Source organism: Mustela nivalis, assembly GCF_964662115.1.
Source record: "Mustela nivalis genome assembly, chromosome: 3".
NCBI classification, from domain to species: Eukaryota; Metazoa; Chordata; class Mammalia; order Carnivora; family Mustelidae; genus Mustela; species Mustela nivalis.
This window is the reverse complement of record NC_139022.1, coordinates 142610670-142630220: the sequence shown is the minus strand read 5'-3', so window position 1 is coordinate 142630220 and position 19551 is coordinate 142610670. Positions and strand designations below refer to the sequence as shown.

The 19551-nt window shown below is 36.8% G+C and overlaps 1 protein-coding gene across 2 annotated transcripts in view; it reads left to right on the top strand.

Moving 5' to 3' along the window:
• Nucleotides 1–19551, top strand: part of ITGA1 (integrin subunit alpha 1) — a 177742-nt gene that overhangs the window by 119613 nt on the left and 38578 nt on the right. For both annotated transcript variants that reach the window (XR_014309618.1, XM_082723222.1), the window contains exons 12-17: nt 5272–5414; nt 8889–9032; nt 10508–10765; nt 12964–13094; nt 16206–16372; nt 17751–17887. Coding sequence is in view for 1 of the 2 variants with exons in the window: in XM_082723222.1 (XP_082579348.1) it covers nt 5272–5414; nt 8889–9032; nt 10508–10765; nt 12964–13094; nt 16206–16372; nt 17751–17887 (980 nt within the window). In the remaining variant the exon portion in view is untranslated. The remainder of the gene's footprint in view (nt 1–5271; nt 5415–8888; nt 9033–10507; nt 10766–12963; nt 13095–16205; nt 16373–17750; nt 17888–19551) is intronic.

Genomic DNA, 19551 nt, shown 5'->3' with positions numbered 1-19551 from the left:
AGCTTCTTCTTTAATATTCTATTAAGTCAGACAAATGTTGAGATGTAATACCATCTTGTTTTTCAAAGACTTGTCTGGAATAAAGAGGCATATGTCTGGTATCACCTTGTTCTAGATCTGTACCGAGCTGTCTAGGAGATACCAGGGAACTAGTCTATCACTAAATGATCTCAGTAAACCATTAGGAGGGACTAGGATGAAAAAAATCCTCAGGGTATGATTTCCCAACTCATTACTCATTCAACAAATATTTGACCAGTATACCTATTTTGCCCCAGGCATTGTTCTCAGTGCTGGGGGTTCAGTGGTAAAGAAAACAAATACAAGTCACTGTTCATATTTTACTATGTTAGCATTCCTCTCTGGGATCTTTCTGTCCTGGAGGCAACTCTTTTTCTCTCTCTATTCCAGTTTCTTTCTATTTTACAAGAATGGGGCCTTTGCTGGTAAGTCCATACATCTCCTTATTCAAGGAGACATCCTAAAACTGTAGAGGCAGGGGCGCCCGGGTGGCTCAGTGGGTTAAAGCCTCTGCCTTCGGCTCAGGTCATGATCCCAGGGTCCTGGGATCGAGCCCTGCATCGGGCTCTCTGCTCAGTGGGGAGCCTGCTCCTCTCTCTCTCTCTCTGCGCCTGCCTCTCTGCCTGCCTCTCTGCCTACTTGTGTTCTCTGTCTGTCAAATAAATAAATAAAATCTTTAAAAAAAAACTGTAGAGACAACAAGACTTAAGAAAAAATGAAAGGCCTGAGGGTTTAAGATAGTTAAAAAATGGCAGTAAGCAGCAAATATAATGTGAGTGCTCAAACCCCTGAACACATGTTGAACTGCATTCACGAAAGTCTAGTTTATTTCTCATAGAAGTCCTATTCCACTCTGCCCTGGTCAGACATTACACATTACAAAAGAAAATACCAAACTAGGTTGTGCTGATAAAAGATTATCTAAAGGATACTGACCTAGAGACAATTCCTTTCTGTCCTTCCCCACCCCCTACATAATTTGAAGAAGTTGATGGTTAGAAACACTGTTATAACAGTGTTTGATTGTGCTATAACACACAGAGGTTAGACTCAATATTCATATACATTAAAAGAAATCTTAGCATATGGTAAACATCCAACTTTCCAAATTAAGATATTAAGAAAATAGAAGAATGAGTTCGCAGCTCCCTATGACAGATCTGAACTAGAATCTAGGTCCCTTGATTCTCATTTCAGTGCTCATTTCAAATTTAAAACATTTACAAAATTAAAGATATGATATGAAGTCCACAGAGATGTGTGTGACATCTTAAAACGTTCACACATTGGGGCACCTGGGTGGTTCAGTCATTAAAGCGTCTGCCTTCCTCTGAGCCGCACACTGGGCTCCCTGCTCAGCAGAGAACCTGCTTCTCTCTCTCCAGCTCTCCCGTACTTGTGTTCCTTCTCTCTGTGTCAAATAAATAAATAAAATCTTTAAAAAAAAAAAAAAAGGAAGAGAAAGAAGAAGAAGAAGTTCATACGTTTTGGGGCGACTGGGTGGCTCCATTGGTTAAGCATCTGACTCTTGGTTTCAACTCAGATCATGATCTCACAGTTCTGGAAAGTCCGCTTCAGATTTTCCCTCCCATTCCCCTCTTGCCCCTCCCGGCTCTCTCTAAAATAAATAAACTCTTTTTAAAAAGCTCACCCATTTTGAGGCGCCTGGGTGGCTCAGTCGGTTAAGCGCCTGCCTTGGGCTCCGGTCATGATCCCAGAGTCCTGGAATCCAGCCCCGAGCCCCACATCGGGCTATCTGCTCAGCAGGGAGTCTGCTTTCCCCTCCCTCTCTCTGCCTCTCTGCAACTTGTGATCTCTGTCTCTCTCTGTCAAATAAATAAATAAAATCTTAAAAAAATAAAAATAAAAAAGCTCACACATTTAATAATAATACTATATGAATTATTGTTATGTGATAAAATTCCTTAAAACCAAAGAGTCTTAAGAATCCTAAATCTATTATTCCCTGAAAGCTTAGATTCAAGTTTGCTTAAAGCAAGCTTAGAGAATTCAAGACTTACAGATATCACTGTGAGCAAGAAAAAAACTAAGAGAACCTTCATTTGCAACCACAGTATTTATGACATATGATTCCTTTCTGCCCAGAAAAGGAAATTCGGGGGTATGTTGTCCACAATGTGCTTCTATATTTTAGAAACTATTTCATTAGCTTAATCACAAGTTAACACATTAAGATATTTTGCCAACATAAAGTTTAAGATAATAAGATTTCTTTTAAAATAGAAAAGCACCCAGAAAGAGGACAGGGAAGAAAAATAGCTTTGTACCCCAGATATTATTCTCATCCTGACATGGAGCTTTCAAAATGTCTGCTTGAGTGGGTTACAAATTAAGAAGAGTCTGAATGTGTTAGTCTGAAATCTGTGTGGATTGCAAGTTGTTAGGCTGTGGAAAATCTTACGGAGGAAACAAAGTGATGGGTAAATGCTCTATTACCAAAAAAAAAAAAAAAAAAAAAAGAACAAAACAAAACAAAAAACCCTCAAACTAATCAATAATGACCAGAAAAAAGTAGGAACAGAAACTGTTGAACCTCTCAGGGTATAGTCACTCACTTAACCACCCAGGAACTGCCTTAGGCCAATATGCAATTAGCAAGTGATTTTGATGGTGAGGACACCACCGAAATCTCATTCCCTGCCTCCTCCACCCACTCGCGGTCTGCCCCTTTCTAATCATGCCAGACAAATTCAAGAGAAAAAGTAAAGATATGAGGCAAATGCATGAAGTCAAAGCAGAACTATACCTGTTTCCCATTACCTCACCAGCTCCGAGCACTTTTCCCAAGGAGTGAATTATGAGAGCTGACAGGATCTATTTCTTTATAGATCCATGCAGCAGGCTGTGCTATGAATTTTCTTTTCTCTTCAATTTTGTACTTTTTTCTTCTTCATAAAGCAACATTAAACTTAGATGTTTATAATTATTTTCCTTTCAAGAAAATTAAACTTCACATAGCCTTCTTTCTCTCTCCCTCCTTGTCTTTAGACACCTGAGCGTCCATCAGTAGCCACCTAACCAGTAGATACTGTCCTTGTGCAGACTTCAGTTAATAGATGTACCTATCAAGTGCAAATTATCAAACTTAATTAACCAAATAGTCACACAACCCCAAGCCTCAAACAGAATTTTTAACTTTTTCTTAAAGGTTCATTTATCAGTTGGCATTTATAGCTCTGTAAATGAAAAAAAAAAAAAAATCAAAGTATACTAACACCCTTAGGCCAATCCTTTCTTAATATTTCTTAGTAAAGTGACATGAAATAAAACAGCTTCTGTTTTGCACATTCTTCTTTTCTATTTTATTTATGTATAAACATGACCTTAAAGTTTTTATTTTTAAGCAATATTGTGATTAGTAATGTAAGTACTTGTTTAGTAACATTTCTTTAAAAAAGAATGGTTTACAATTTATTATGTATAATTTTTTTAGGAGCTCAAAGAAAGATAAAGAAATGAGAATGTAAGAAAAATATTCATGAAGGAAAAATGCCTGAAAATGTGTTCCTTTAGTACTTGTGAGATTAAACATGTTTTAGTATAAAAAAAAACCTCTGTTCCTTTACAAAAATGTCATAAGAAAGTGAAACTATTATCCTATGGTAAAACACTTGGAAAATAAATTTTCCATATAATCCTTTTCTTAGTAAGAAATACTATTCTGTGGAATTTGGAAAAATAATCTGCCCTCTGCTCCTCTGCTGATGGGCAGATTTGGTTATTAGAACATTTCTTTCTTCTGTAGAGTTGAAATGTGCACAGAGTAATTTTTATTATTGATTTAGCTCTGTTCTCTATAGACACAAAGAATAAATTTAATTCTTCACTCAGAAATTAATAATCTGCCTCAAAGACACACAAAAAATGAAAGCGCAGTTAAAAAGAAAAATGTCAAATCTCACTTTTTAAATTTAAATTCCAGTTAGTTAACGGTGTAATATTAGTTTCAGGTGTACAATATAGTGATTGAGCATTTCCATACATCACCCTGCGCTCCTCACAGCAGGTGCATGCCTTAATCCCCATCACCTATTTCAACCATCCCCCCCCATCCACCTCCTTTTAATCAAACAAATGCAAATTGAAATCACAACAAAGTATTATTGTTAGATTATGTTCAACATCTATTAGAACATTCACAAATTTAAATAATAGTATTGAGACCTAAGGTTGGGGGGGGAGTTGATAAAACTAGTCTGTACTTTGGCTGTTCATGGAATAAATTAGTGCAAATGTTCTGGAAAAAAATTTGCCAGACACTGAAAGAATTGAAAATTTGATCCAGTAATCTATTCCTTGAAATTTATCACCAAAAAATCCAAAAGAAAAAAAATTAAGTGTTAAGGATGCTTTGTATCCTGAAGCATAATATCAAAAAATTAAAAACCACCTAAAAATTCTACCATTTCCTACTAGGTAGGAGTGGTCTTGTGGTAGAAAGGTAATCCCTTGATACCTTAACTCAGAGAAATAAACATCAACTACTTAAAATTACTACTTAAAAATCTACCACAGCAGGGGTACATGGGGGGCTCAGTCGGTTAAATATGTCACTCTTGATTTCAGCTCAGGTCATGATCTCAGAGTCCTGAGATAGAGCCTTGCCTAAGGTTCTGCAATGGCCTTGGAGCCCACTTAAGATTCTCTCCCTCTCCCTCTGCTTCTTTTCCACCTCCCTTGTGCGCTCGTGCATACACACACTCTCTTTAAAAAACAAATAAATAAAAAGAAATAAAAATTTACAGCAGCAACACAGAAAAGGCTTACATTTGCTATGATGCCAAATGCATAAAATTACTAATTTTATAAAATAAATAATACATAAAATAATAAAATAAAATTAATAATTATTATAATTATTAGGTTCTATAAAATATGTCCAGGTAAAGTACAACTGATTTATTACAAAGTGGTGAATTGGGATTATGAGGGATTTTGGGTGGGTTTTTTTTTCTTCTTCTGCCATCATTATTACATCATTTGTGCCTTTAAACAATGAAAAACCAAGGTTGGGGGGTGGACAAAGCAGTCACAGTAGATAATCAGAGAGCATGCTAAAAGCTTCTACAGAGACAAACTTCCCTTCAATAAAAAATAAGTATTTTCCAAAAAAGAGAAATCTATATAAACATATAAAAATGATTCTCCCAGCCATTTAAAGTGGATCTTAATTTATTCTGTGCAGATGTTAAGCGGTCAACAGTATATCTGATATTTCTCTTTCGTCAGGTTACACAGTGAACTCCGCAACTGTTTCTGGAGATGTGCTGTACATTGCTGGACAGCCAAGGTATAATCATACGGGCCAGGTTGTCATCTACAGGATGGAAAATGGAGACATCAAGATTCTCCAGACACTCAGTGGAGAACAGGTAAACTTGAAAATTATTGTTTTAATTTAATCCGTGTATAGTCTATGTAAATTTAAATTAACGCTCAACTGTCCTAAACTTTAAAAAAGAGAAAGTACTGGGACACCTGGATGGCTCAGTCAGTTGAGCACCCATCTTCGGGTCAGGTCATGGTCCCAGAGTCCTAGGATCCAGGCCCACACCGGGCTCCCTGCTCAGCGGGGAGTCTGCTTCTCCCTCTCCCTCTGCTGCTCCCCCTGGTTGTGCTCTCTCTCTCTCTCTCTCTCTCTATCAAATGAATAAATAAAATCTTTAAAAAAGAAAAAATACTTTCATAGTCAACATCAACCTTAAACAGGGCCCAGTGTTAACTTCCTTGCAGAGACTAATATACCTACATCTTTGGCCTCGGGACCTAATCAGTTGCATGGATATGGAGGTAAGATGGATGGATGATGATGTAGATACAGGTGTACAAATATATACATATAAAGAAAAAGATCTAAAACATTAAGAAGCAGGAAAATGCCAATGGCATAGACAGTAAATGCAGAAGGTGGAAAGATTGTTTCAAGGTAGGATTGGTGCCAAAATCTTAATACGAGATAAGATTGCTGCTAGTCTAGAAGGAAAGATAGACTGTAGATAGGTAGAAAGAGCAGAAGAGCCAGTTAAAAAGGTAACTCAGACCCCAGCTGTGTAAGATTTTGAATGGCAAAGTAAGAATTTGGATTTTCTCCTGGAAGTAATGGGAAGTTATGTAAAATAAAAAAATTCTCATTAGGTGATATTGAATAATAAAAGTAGTTTGAGAAATGCATCCAATATGCAAATATAAATATATGTAAATATTTTTTAACTGAAACATCTATGATGTTGGTCAGTATTGCATTGCAGTCATTTGGGCTTCACTAAATATCCCAGCTCACCAGACTGGCCCTATACCCTCCTCCCATCACCACCTACTCCACGAGGCAGGGCAGCAGCAGCCTTCCTCCCCTGCAGGTATACCCACAGCTGCCCAGCCCAGAACCGCTTCGGTGAGAGGAGACAGGCACATCAGGCAAGGACAGAGCTGCCCTCTCTTTAATGCCCCACAGGAGCCAGTATCTTTCATAACGACACCAAAGACATAGCTGCCAGGGCTTCTGCTAAGGGTGTGCGGTTGTCAGAGTTACCCTGGGAAGCCCAACCTATGTTAGCTCCATCAGGTATCTGTAAATCCCCACAGCCTTAAATGCAATGTCCCAACCAGAGATTATTTTTACCCCTCTCAATATTGCTTCGTAATATAATTGAACTCCTTTCCGCCACAGATGTCCAGGAGAACAGAGTTAAAGTGAGCCAAAAGTAAGAGTCTCATATATAAAGATTCTCATATGTATAAAATAATAAAACTTGGTGAAAGGGTTTTGTTAGCCCTTTGCCCACATTCATAATCAGAAAGTGCATCAACCATCTAAAAAAGGCTAAGGTGAGGAGAGCCTAAAATGATGTATCACCAATAAAAACGGAAAAGGAAGGAGTGTAGTAGACATAAATAAGGAGGAACTGACAGGGTTGTAAAACGAAGCATTTTGTATGACATTTTGGGTCTGATATCACTCTGTTAATTGTCTACAAGACAGGAAGTGAAAATTTTGTGAAAAATTGCTCATGAAAGTTAATGATTTAAATTATAAATGATTTAAGTTTCAAGCCTGGGAATCGGAGAGAAAGGTGGCACCATTATTAGAATGTCAGCAACTCAAGCAGTGTAGATACTTTTTTTAAATGGTATTTGGTTTTACAATTTCCTGTAACAGTGAGCTCAAATTCAAATCGTTATGGGTGTCAGGAATGTAAAGTAAATAAATAAAGCTACTACACAGAAGACGGCAGGAAGTGGTGGGAACCATGGTCTGGACAACTCATGAGCCATCTAAACATTTAGCTCCCACTCAGCTCCAGATGGCTATTGTCAGGGGGGAATGAAGCCCTGAGGTTGCTACATCTTACAGTATTTTATTTATGTTTGTAATTAATTCAACTTTATGGAAAAATTAAAAAAAAAAAAACCTTTTAAATCCTTTATATTCTATGAGGAGAGGACATTCAAAAGCCAAGCTCTAGCAGTTGTCTGAGTGTCTAGCAATGTCTAAGAATGAAGACCTGGAGCCTTGAGAGGAAAATAGAATGAAATTTGCAATTTTCAGTAATAGAAATGTTTGGAAGGATTGGCCTTCTAGAAAAGAGAATGGGGGGAAGTGCAGATCTTAGCTTAGGGGACACCAAAACCTGGGGCACGGGATGAGGAAAAGGAACCAGCAAAGATGAAAACAAAGGGTGGCCTGTGATATTATGGCAGAATCAAGAGAGCAAAATTAAAATCATGGAAGCCAAAACAGGAAGTTTCAATAAGACAGTTATCAAGAGCACCAAATATTAAACACAGATCAAAATTTGGAAAGGTTATTGCATTTAGATAATGAAGTGTAAGTCTCCCGCATTTCCCCCAAAATACATCCATATCTTTAAAAAACAAAACGTTGCTGCAAGGGGATGGTCCCCTTTTATATTTTTCTATCTTCCACAAGTGCTAGGACAAGACTTAGCCATTTGTTGAGTAAACAATGTTTTAAAAATATGTATTTATTTGAGAGAGAGCGAGAGCAAGAGAGAGCATTGTGGCGGAAGAGGAGAGGGAGAGGAGGGAAGCAGGCTCTCCACTGAGCGGAGCAGGGAGCCCAATGGGAGGCTCGATCCCAGGACCCTGAGATTGTGACCTGAGCTGAAGGCAGAGGCTTCACCGACTGAGCCACGCAAGTGCTCCAGTCTTTTTTTTTTTTAATTTAGATTCAATCAGCCAATTTATATCACATCATTAGTTTCAGATGCAGTGTTCAATAATTTATCAGGTGCATGAGTAAACAATCTTCGAAGTCGACAAGGTGAAATTCCTTGCACTAGTATCCCAAGACAAATCAGTTCTTCCTATTGTATTTTATTTCCTATTTTTCATACATATATACATATATGTATCTATTTCGTAAATACATATAAATACATGTATTATACATATAAACATTATACTGAAGCCATCCTAGAATACCTTTTATTGCTTAATCTCATTTTATTTCCTTAAAAAAATCATGGTGGCATTACTTATCTTTTCTACTTTTTGGGAAAAAAAGAAATGCTAGGATGAAATCTAAAGGAAGCCGTTTTTCTTACACTGAGGCTGCACAATCTATGACAGCTGTTTACCCTCAAGGGTGGGTCTGCCTGTTTACTAGCCCCTCCACCCACCCCCCCACCCCACCCCCCCCACCCCGCCACAAGAGCCAATAAAGAGCTCTCAGGTAGAGTCCATTTCTATATTTTATTTTTATTTCTATGTCTGTCTGAATCTCAAATACTCTCCTAGATTAGGATAAGTAAAAGAAGTGCAGGCTTTTAGCTATCTTGAGAATTTCCAATGTTCATCAGACTATTTTGTTTTGTTTTGTACCCTAGATTGGTTCCTACTTCGGCAGTGTGTTAACGACGGTTGACATTGATAAAGATTCTAATACGGACATTCTTCTGGTTGGAGCTCCCATGTACATGGGAACAGAGAAAGAGGAACAAGGGAAAGTTTATGTGTACGCTCTGAATCAGGTAATGGTAGCTCTGAGTTTGGTCGAATTTCAGGAATAGCTCTCCCTTTCTTCCCATTTCAAATAAGTAACGCAGTTCCAATTTTGTGCTCACTTTGGAAAAAGGAACAAAGAATTTTTCAGGGCTCCTTTACCCCCACCAACTCCTCAGTTTTTTAATGAACATTTTAGAATTCTAGTAAGGTAGTTTAAACCGTTAGGTATTTTCTGCTTGGAGATGTGAGCTATTCTTTTTTAGCAGAAAATATAAAATAAAGATAAGTTTCATTAAACTGCTAAATAAACTCACAGGGCAGCCATTTATCGCTCTGGCCTGGAGCTGTTGGGAACATTAACAGTTAAAACTGCTTTAGGTACATGAGAGACTCTTAATCTCACAAACTGAGGGTTGCTGGAGGGAGTTGGGTAGGGAGAGGGTGGTTGGGTTATGGACATTGGGGAGGGTATGTGCTATGGTTAGTGCTGTGAAGAGTGTAAGCCTGACGATTCACAGACCTGTACCCCTGGAGCAAATAATATATTATATGTTAATAAAAAATTAAAAATTTAAAAAAAAACCTGCATGAGCTGTCAAAACAGTTAAAGTAGGGGAGGTAAGGAGACTATGGAGTTGTGTGTTTTAAGGCTGTGACACCAGTTTCAGCAAACTTCTGTAGTCTTTGGAAAATACTTCAGTGGGCTGGAGTGAGATTTTGTTTGCCGCTCCTGACTTTGGACATCACATGTTAGGTGAAATAATTCTTGATTTCTTCATTAGAAGCATTTTTTGTTTTGTTTCGTTGTCTATAGCAAAGTCAGTATTCATCTATTTAGCTTTTTAAATTCTTAGAGTCTCTCCAACTAATTTTTAAATTCATAAATTATATCTTTCATCCTATCATGTTGTTTGCTTCCTCTTATCAATTTTTTTGGTCCTATGCTGTTTTTTTCCTTTTTTCCTGGAACCTGTGTTCCTGTCCATCATTACTAGCCCTGTCTTTACTGAGTTTGTTGGGCTTTTGGGGGTTTCTTTGTGGGTTTGTTTTTGTTTTTGTTTTTGTTTTTTGCTCTCGATAGCTTTGAGAAAAATTTGGTTTTTGGATAGAGTAATTTCCTTTTTGCCCTATAAAGGAGACTATATAGAGACTTTTCAAAGAAGCAGATTTGGGATGAAGGAAGAATAAAGATCTGAACTAAGGATTTTAAACATTCAGTTCTTTGGCTTTAAAAACATTCTGGGAGTCCTCTACTCACCCAGTTCCATTAAAAAGAGAATCCATTATAATCCTCAATATGCCTTCTTCCCCACTTCTACAGTCTGTTCTTTAAAATATTTAACTTGGCTCTTAGACAAGCACCCTTTTTAAGAAATTTTACAAACTTTCCTGTTGATGTACAAATGGTTTTTAACAGTGGTGATTTAGCACGTACTTAAAAATTTCACTGTGCTGTAGTAATGATAGAAATCCATAAGTATCCTGTTTATGTTTCTTCCAGACAAGGTTTGAATATCAAATGAGCCTGGAGCCCATTAAGCAGACTTGCTGCTCATCTCTGAAGCACAATTCATGCACAAAAGAAAACAAAAATGAGCCATGCGGGGCTCGTTTCGGAACAGCGGTCGTTGCAGTGAGAGACCTCAATCTTGATGGGTTTGATGACATTGTGATAGGAGCACCCCTGGAAGATGATCATGGGGGAGCCGTGTACATTTATCATGGGAGTGGCAAAACTATCAGGAAGGAGTACGCACAAGTAAGAAGTTAAACCTACACATTCCCACCCTTAAACGATAAGTGCGTTCAATGCTAGGCTTGCTTCTTGTCTTGCTTCATGAGTTATTTGATTATTTTTTCTTCTGACTTTATTGGGAAACTAGATTTAATTCTCTTTTAAGGTTCCTTTACAGGAGCATTATTATGTATTTTATCCTTTTATCTCGTTTTGGGTTTTGTGGTCTTATTTTTCTGTTGTTATTTGCCGCATCTCCATGATCTGAACTCTCAGAATAGTCAAACACGAACCAAAAAAATGAACACTTGTTAACGATATGATTTAACAGTTGCAGTGTGCCTGATCCTAAAAAGAGGATACCACTTTCTAAATAAGAGAATAATAATGATATGATTTAGCGAATAAAGAAGATGAGGTTATTGTTTTTATATTCAATATCTGTGTTTTAACAAAATTGCACAACATTTATGTTTATGAATTAAATTGGTATGTTTTTATGAACTGAATTTGGATTCCTGAAGGTTTATAATTTCCTCACAAATAATCCCTCTTGGAAAAAAATCTGAATAAGCTTAACTTGCAGGGGATTTTTGTTGTTCTGGTTTTAAATTTATTATCAGTTAATGGTTCTAATCCATAAATGCAATTTTTTCCTGCATAAGAAAAATACCAATTTGCAGAAGCATTTAATGCACTATAAAAGTAGGAGAGTTTAAAGGAATTCTTCTAATGTAATTGTCTGTTTTTAAGTAACCATAAGTAATTAGGCATTGAACTACTTATATAACATGAAAAGAAAATCAGAACATCAATTATTTCTTTTTTATAGTTGTTCTTTTTGTACTATCGTCAACAGAATTCTCAAAATCCATTCAAGTGAAGTTGTACTTTATTTTTCATAAAGTCATAATGACATTAGTGAGACAATAAACTAAAGGGCATATTTCAGTAACAAACTTTCATCCACTTAGTAAATTATCTGTTCTCAAAAAATTCAAAAGTCCATTACTTAACTGAAAACAGGCAAGGTTAACCACGGGAACATGACGGAAGGAGGAACTGCAGGGAGGCATTTCTTTCTTGTGTTCGGCCACTTTATTCCTTCACTATTAATCCTGAAAACTTACTGAAATGGTGTTTGCAGTAGAAAAAAAGAAGATGTTTAAATCATTAATAAGAGGATAGATTGTTGTAAGAAATTTATTTTGTAAAATGGTGGTTACTCGAAGTGCAGCTTTAAATAACAACAAAAAAGAATATTACAGCTGAGTTTGCTTAATTATTGGCAAAATGCTTTCCCAAGGATAGGTGAGGATGTGCTCGCTTGTTTCCATAGTAACCAGAGGTGCTGTTTGTGTATGCGATAATCCAGAATCAAACTGAAAGAGCTCCACCAAGACCAATGAGGCAGATGTTTCTGGTTCGTTTGCTGAAAATAAGGAAATACTTCCCAATGAGCCGCAAACCTTTCAGCATGAAAAATGTGTCCATTTGGTTTGCCTTATTTGGCTTCTTAATTTATGGTTTTCAAGAAGACCTCAAGTTTAGGGAGGGTCTGTCAGTCCTGTCTCCTTGCCATCAGGTTCTATTAAAGTATTATCAGTTTGAACCAAAGCTAAGTCAGGAAGTATGAATATTAAACACATTCTGTACGGGTATGTGACAAATCAGTCATCAAGAACTCCATATTCATTTGTACCTATTAAGCTTATAGCGCCCTTGACTTTTAGCAAAGAAGATCATATACTGGGAAATGTTTTTGATGGCATGTGCTATTTATAGCTACCCCCCCAAATTCAGTAAACCCCAAACTGACCCCTGTGACAAACTTCTGCTCCCTCTCTTGCATGTGTGATGTGTTTTCAAGGTTCCAGTATCTTTAAATATATCTGCGTTATGGAACTGAGTGGGAACTAGAAAGGAGAGCCAATTACTCACAATGTTTTCCTTGAGCATTAGACAAGATGACGTTATAAAATTTTTTTCCCCTCTCTCTGGTGTCAGTAACCCTGGATTATTTTGTCTGCACTATAAAAAGAATAACCTTTGGTAACAACTGAGTAATTCAGCTTGTCACCACATGAGGGGCTTCTTAGGCGGGTTTCCAAAAGATCTTTAATTTTTGTTTTTTGTTGCCCAATCCAAGTTCTCAGATTTATTTGAAACTGTTTTTGAAGAGACACTTCTGGCATAAAAACTCTCTGTTGGGACTTTCACAGCGTATTCCATCAGGTGGAGATGGCAAGACACTAAAATTTTTTGGCCAGTCTATCCATGGAGAAATGGATTTAAATGGAGATGGTCTGACTGATGTGACTATTGGAGGCCTTGGTGGTGCTGCCCTCTTCTGGTATGTATTTTAATAACAGCCAATTCATCAGGTAATACTTCAGAAATAGCTTCATATTTCACAAATAGCTTCATAGCTCAGAATATGATTGGATTTCCTGTCATACCAAATACCTGTTTTCTTTTGTACCCCATTATTTAGATAAAAGTTATGTAGTTAAAGAAGCTGAAGGAGTCATCAGATCTTAAAATGGAGAAACCATATGAAAGGAATAAGTAGAACCACCTCTTAATTTGGGGTATTTATTATGTGCTTGGCGCTAAGGTAGATATTCTGTTTTAGGAAAGAAGAGGAAAGAAGAGGGCTTCATAGAGAATTAAATAAACAAGAAAACATGCCTAACTTTGAGCAGTTCACAAACTTTTTAAAAGATTTTATTTATTTATTTGACAGACAGAGATCACAAGTAGGCAGAAAGGCACAGAGAGAGAGAGAGAAACAGGCTCCCCACTGAGCAGAGATTCCCATGCAGGGCTTGATCCCAGGACCCTAGACCCTGGGATCATGACCTGAGCCAAAGGCAGAGGCTTTAACCCACTGAGCCACCCAGGCGACCCAGAGTAGTTCACAAACTTTTTAGGGTAATTGACTCTTCACTCATTTACCTAATATGTATAATTAGATAATTGTGCATCATTGCCTGTGTTTTTATTATAAATGTGTATATATATAACATGTGCAATATATATTTTATATATATATAATATTTTTACCATACCATTCATAGATGGTAACTGCACTTATTGTGGTGAACATAGCATAATGAATATAATTATTGAATCACTATGTTACAAACCTGAAACTAATATAATATTATATACTCTAGTTCAACTTTAAAATTTGAAAAAAAAAATTCTAACTAAAAATAGAGATAATGTTTAAAAACTTATGGTCAAATAAAAATGGTACACTAAACTATACACAGATAATAACCATTATGTTAAAAATGTCTTAACTGTACAGTAGGGGGAAAAGAGAACTGTAATGTGGTGCCTAAGAAAGGAGAGTGCTGGGCAGCAAGTAGCTATGACTTTGGGGAGGGCTCACCCAGAAGCAGGGCTCCAAACCAGAAGTCACCAGTGTCAGCAACAAAGGATACAGTTTAAACTGTTAATCCTGGCTTAATGTATTATGATAACCTTAACTCAAAAAATATTTAGTGTAGGGTTAAGCCTCTGCCTTCGGCTCAGGTCATGATCCCAGGGTCCTGGGATCGAGGCCCACATCAGGCTCTCTGCTCAGCAGGGAGTCTGCCTCCCCCCCCCCCCGCCCTCTGCCTGCCTCTCTGCCTACTTGTGATCTCTGTCTGTCAAATAAATTTTAAAAATCTTTTAAAAATATATATATATATATACACTACACACACACACACACACACACACACACACACACACACATACATTATAAGGGCAATTTTTACTCTCCAGTTTTGTTTCAAAGATTTCTTAAAAAAGCTCTGAAGACTTATCCTCTTTTATCCCCAGCCAGTGCTTTATCACTGATGGGCCAAAATGACAGAGTTGTACCCTGTCATTACCCAGCAGAAGGGACCAGACCAACAGACAGGGACACGAAGACCAAGATTTACAATGCCAAAGGAGGGATTGAGAGTGGATATAGGTGGCAGGCAATAAACAGAAGCCCACCCCAATTGAGGACTTTCAGGAGCAGATATGAAGAGCCCCATTTTGTGGAATAAATTGCACCATAACCCCCTTTAAAGACTTTGTTGGGGCAGAGGAATGTGTGGTGGAAAGTGGTCAAGGCAGCCTCATTCCTGAAGGATCCAAACTATGAGCAGGGAAGTAGATATGCTAGTTCATTGCTGGTGAAAGAGCAAACTGGTTAAAATGCATTAGAAGGTATTTCTATTCTATTCACTTATTTGCCAATAAGTGTTAAAGAGCCTTAGAATATTCATACTTTTTAACAAGGAATTTGCTTCCTAAAAATTTTTAAAGGTTTAATCTACATCGAAGATATATAATCTTTAGAGTCATCACAGCACTGTGGTAGGAACTATATTTTTTAAAATAAATTAATGAAGGACCGAATAAATAGATTACAACACGTGCATATGTTGGAATAGTATCTTGCCATTAAAACTAATGTTCCCAGAAAAATACAGATATTGGAAATCTGTTCATTATATTATGATGCTTTAAAAGTATGTATGGATGTATATGGATGTGTGTATCTCTCTATACACACGCGTGTGCACACACACACACATCTATACATATAGAGATACATTCTGCAGAGAAAAAGAAGCACATCAAATATGGTGATTATTGCTGAGTGGTAGAATTACAAATGATTTCTGTTTTCCTTGTTTCCTTTTTTTATGTTTCCCTGTCTTCTATGGCTAAAATGTTTAAAATAAAAATAATTAGAATTTTTTAATTAATGCAAAAGCAAATCAAAGACTTATGTATTCACGAGATACGTATCCCTAGTACCTGTACTTGCCTGTACAGGTATTACAGTGCACAAGAGTTGTCCACAGGCCTTGGGACTCTTTCCAGATTGGGAACAAACTCAAAGATTCCCAAAACACCGTTTTGATTCTGAGGTTGCACCTGAGCACGTGGTTCCATCTTCCTTCCATCACAGGCAAAACAGATTTTTGGCTTATGAACTGTAAGGAATGAAAAATAATTTTCCTTCTAGCCTTTTGAGCTCTTGGCTGACAACCCATAATAAAAGACAGATTAACAAGAGAAAAACAAACAAGTTTATTAACATGCACACCCCATGTATACATGGGAGATAGCCAGAGAAAAATGAGTAATTCTTTGAGGTGGCTTAGAATTCGGACTTAAATACCATCTTACTAGAGGAAGGAAGAAGGTATGTAGGCCTCCCTGGGGAGAGAAAACACTGCGCTCTGCTTATGCACATGTTTTCTCTCACTCTCACTCGCTCTCTCAAATAAATAAATAAAATTGTTAAAAATAATTAAAACAATAAATCTTTTTTAAAAATCACCAAAGAGAACCCAACTATACACAAAAAAGAATCCCCATCAGTGCATTCGCACTGCACTCCCATAATGATGGCGTTCATGAAATATGAAGATTGGGGAGTCATCGCCATTGTTTCTGTTTGTAGGTCCCGAGATGTGGCTGTAGTTAAAGTGACCATGAATTTTGAACCCAATAAAGTGAATATCCAAAAGAAAAACTGCCGGGTGGAAGGAAAGGAAACAGTATGCATAAATGCTACCGTGTGTTTCGATGTGAAATTAAAGTCCAAAGAAGACACAATTTTTGTAGCTGGTAAGTGTCTTATGTGTACCAAGTACTTTGGGGCAAGAGAACAATACATTTGCTCCCACATGAGGACTTCCAGTAAGATATTGTACTTTTCCCTGATGATAGGGATCTGCATATCAGATTTGCTCTGTGAACATGTTGACTCTTGAAAAAAAAAAATCTACTGAAGAGAGAATATGTTACAGAACCAATAAAATCTGGAGCAGAAACTATATGCTTATATGCAATGGTCTCCACAGTCCATGGTTCCCCTCTGGCTCTCCCATTTACCACAGACTACGATGTGCTAAAAACAATAATAATAATACCAGCTCAGAAGTAGAGTTTGGACGTTGGGCACTCCAGGAGCCCAGTTGTCCTTCGTGTGGGTTTTCACAAACCCTCTCTTCCTTCTCCTGCCCTCTCTTTACTAGGACTGCTATTGCAAAGGGCGTGAATGCTTTGCCAGCCCACTCTCTGAGATCTCTTTGCTCCACTCAGAACGTGATCCTGGTTTTTGAGCGTCAGACATATTGTGTGTGTGTGTGTTCTCAGGCACAGTCTAGGAATGTCCTCCTCCCTACACATACACTTCCTGGGGTGTTTTTATAATGATATTGAAATATGTTGGAGTCAAATGACCTGTGGAGGTCATTGGCTGCAAAATAGTAATTTACTCTATAAACCAAATGTAAATAGAATATGAAAAATCATTAATCCTTAAGGTCTGTTTTTCTTAGTTTGCTCTTCATGTGTATAATTATGCTTGCCAATAGCCCTCTGACTAGTTTTAGGTATAGAAACATAAAATATGATTTACATTTCTACATACAGCACTATTTCAGTCTCATTTATTTTTATAAAATCAGCGGTCAAATAAGTAGAATGATTGCCTTTTTAGAAAGTATAGGTTTAACTTGTTTTTTATTTTGGTACTCCTATTTTATGAAACTTATTTGGTAAACTTCTTTTATTACATGCTTTGAAGAGTCTGAAGTGACTTTTTCATAAAACAGATAAGAATTCATTAGTGCATATTTTTCTGTCTATTGAAATAAAATCAATATTCTAAACAGGGCTTCAACATTGCTAAACTAAAAAAAAATTAAGTGAAAACCCGATAAACACATGCATAATCAGAAATTTAGTTTCTTTGTTGGTGTTCATGTTGTATGAGTATGTGGGTATGCATATGTACACATGCACACACACACACAGAAAGTAGTTCTGAAGGTTATCGTCATCACTGGAACTACCATTGTACTACAATATTGTAGACAAGCTGAGTAATAGAAACTTTCTGTTGACTGTTTGCTCAAGAGATTTTGCTATAAAGCTAATTTAATGAACTGAACCATATGAAAATCACCCCAGGCAAATATTTCTCTCATTTTGTTTCCAGATATGCAGTACCGCGTCACACTAGATTCACTAAGACAAATATCACGAAGTTTTTTCTCTGGAACTCAAGAAAGAAAGATTCAAAGAAACATCACAGTTGAAGAAACAGAATGCACTAAGCTCTCCTTCTACATGTTGGCAAGTAAATCATATGTTATAACTGCTTTATTCCAAATCAAGAATAAAGCATAAATGTCTTATTTCAAAGTGCACATGATGAAGTAAACTTCATTTATTTGGTCACTTTATCAGAAAATCACAGGCCTGATCTTCTAATTTCCAGATGCATTTCATAAAACCATCTTTCATCTTCCCTGCGTGTGTTATCAGTTATCCGTATATTATGGAATAGTAGAAGGCACATGGGACTAGTTGATAAGAAACCTGCATTCATTTATTCATTCATTCATTCATTTTTTGCATTCATTCACTTATTCTTTCAAATTGAAAACATCATTTAACTTTTGTGGGCCTCATCTGTCAAATGTGTATCACATTTGATGTAAGTGCTTACATGCCCTGAGGAGAAACTGTTGGGCCATATTCTTTTGGGGGTCCTTTCTTGTCCACTGAACTATATGTTTCACTCTTTGACTTTAAATCGAAGAGAAAAAAAATCTGCTATCTTCTATCATCCATAGACTTTGTGCTACCTAAGTTTCTTTCCATTACACTAATAAGGGAGGCTTGGGAAGCAAATTATTAATCTCCAAAGATGGCTAGGAAGCCAGTTTGAACCATTTAAATACATTTTATTGAGTCATTATATAGAGAGAGAGAATGTTCCCAATAAGGGCAGGAGTTTTTTTAACACTTTCTTATAATGCACATGTTACTTAAAAAAAAAAAGAGGGAAGAGTGGATGTAATGACAAAATACTGATTTTAATGACTAAGACGGACTTGAGATTTATACATGATCCTGGAACTTTACAGGAAAACAGGCCGATTTCCCCCCACATCTGATTTATTTCTATATTCTTGATGTATTCATATGTATAGTCAGGGGAGGAAAGTGATAGGAAACATACCTATTAGTGTACTGTATTTTTCTTCAGTGATTTTCAAGTCAATTTTCCCCATAGTATATATCAAAATTAACCTATCTGTCAACACTAAGATCAATCTATAATCAGAAAGAAAAAAAACTGGAGTTATCCTCCTATTTATTTCATCAGAACTGAGCATTTAGGAATTAGAACTGGTATAAAATTTGAAAGGGTGTGAAACCAGACGTGCCCCTGCCTTCAACCTGCTAGTGTATATTTGTCTAAAATGAAGAATCTAGCTATGTGTAGGCACTTGGTAGGAAAAGGAATGATCTAGTTTCAAAATTTCTAAAATTCTTTTAGATTTTAATAGATACACGGACATTTATTCTGGAGTCAGTCAGCCAGGATGGAATTTGTCTTAAAGCTTCCCCACATTCCAAGTGATTTTGACCAAGTTGTTTAGTCTCTTAGAGGCCCGGGTTTTCATTTGTAAAATAATGACTATAATAGTTATTCATCTCGGAGCTCTGTTGAAATACTTCTCAATAATGTGTGTAAAGCTCATAATCCCAGACACGCCATAAATGATGGCTGTTACTCATGATATTATAAAACAACATTGATTGCATTCATATTACTTACATATCATTTGACATTATAAAATTCTTGCAATTCGAGCCATATATTATACTAATGAAATCCAACTCAATTTAAAGCAACTTTGCTCATTTGAAGTTGGAAGTATTACATGGCAGTTTTTAGCTCAAGATCTCAAGAGAAAAGATATTCCGATGCAAGGAGCCCGGGTGCT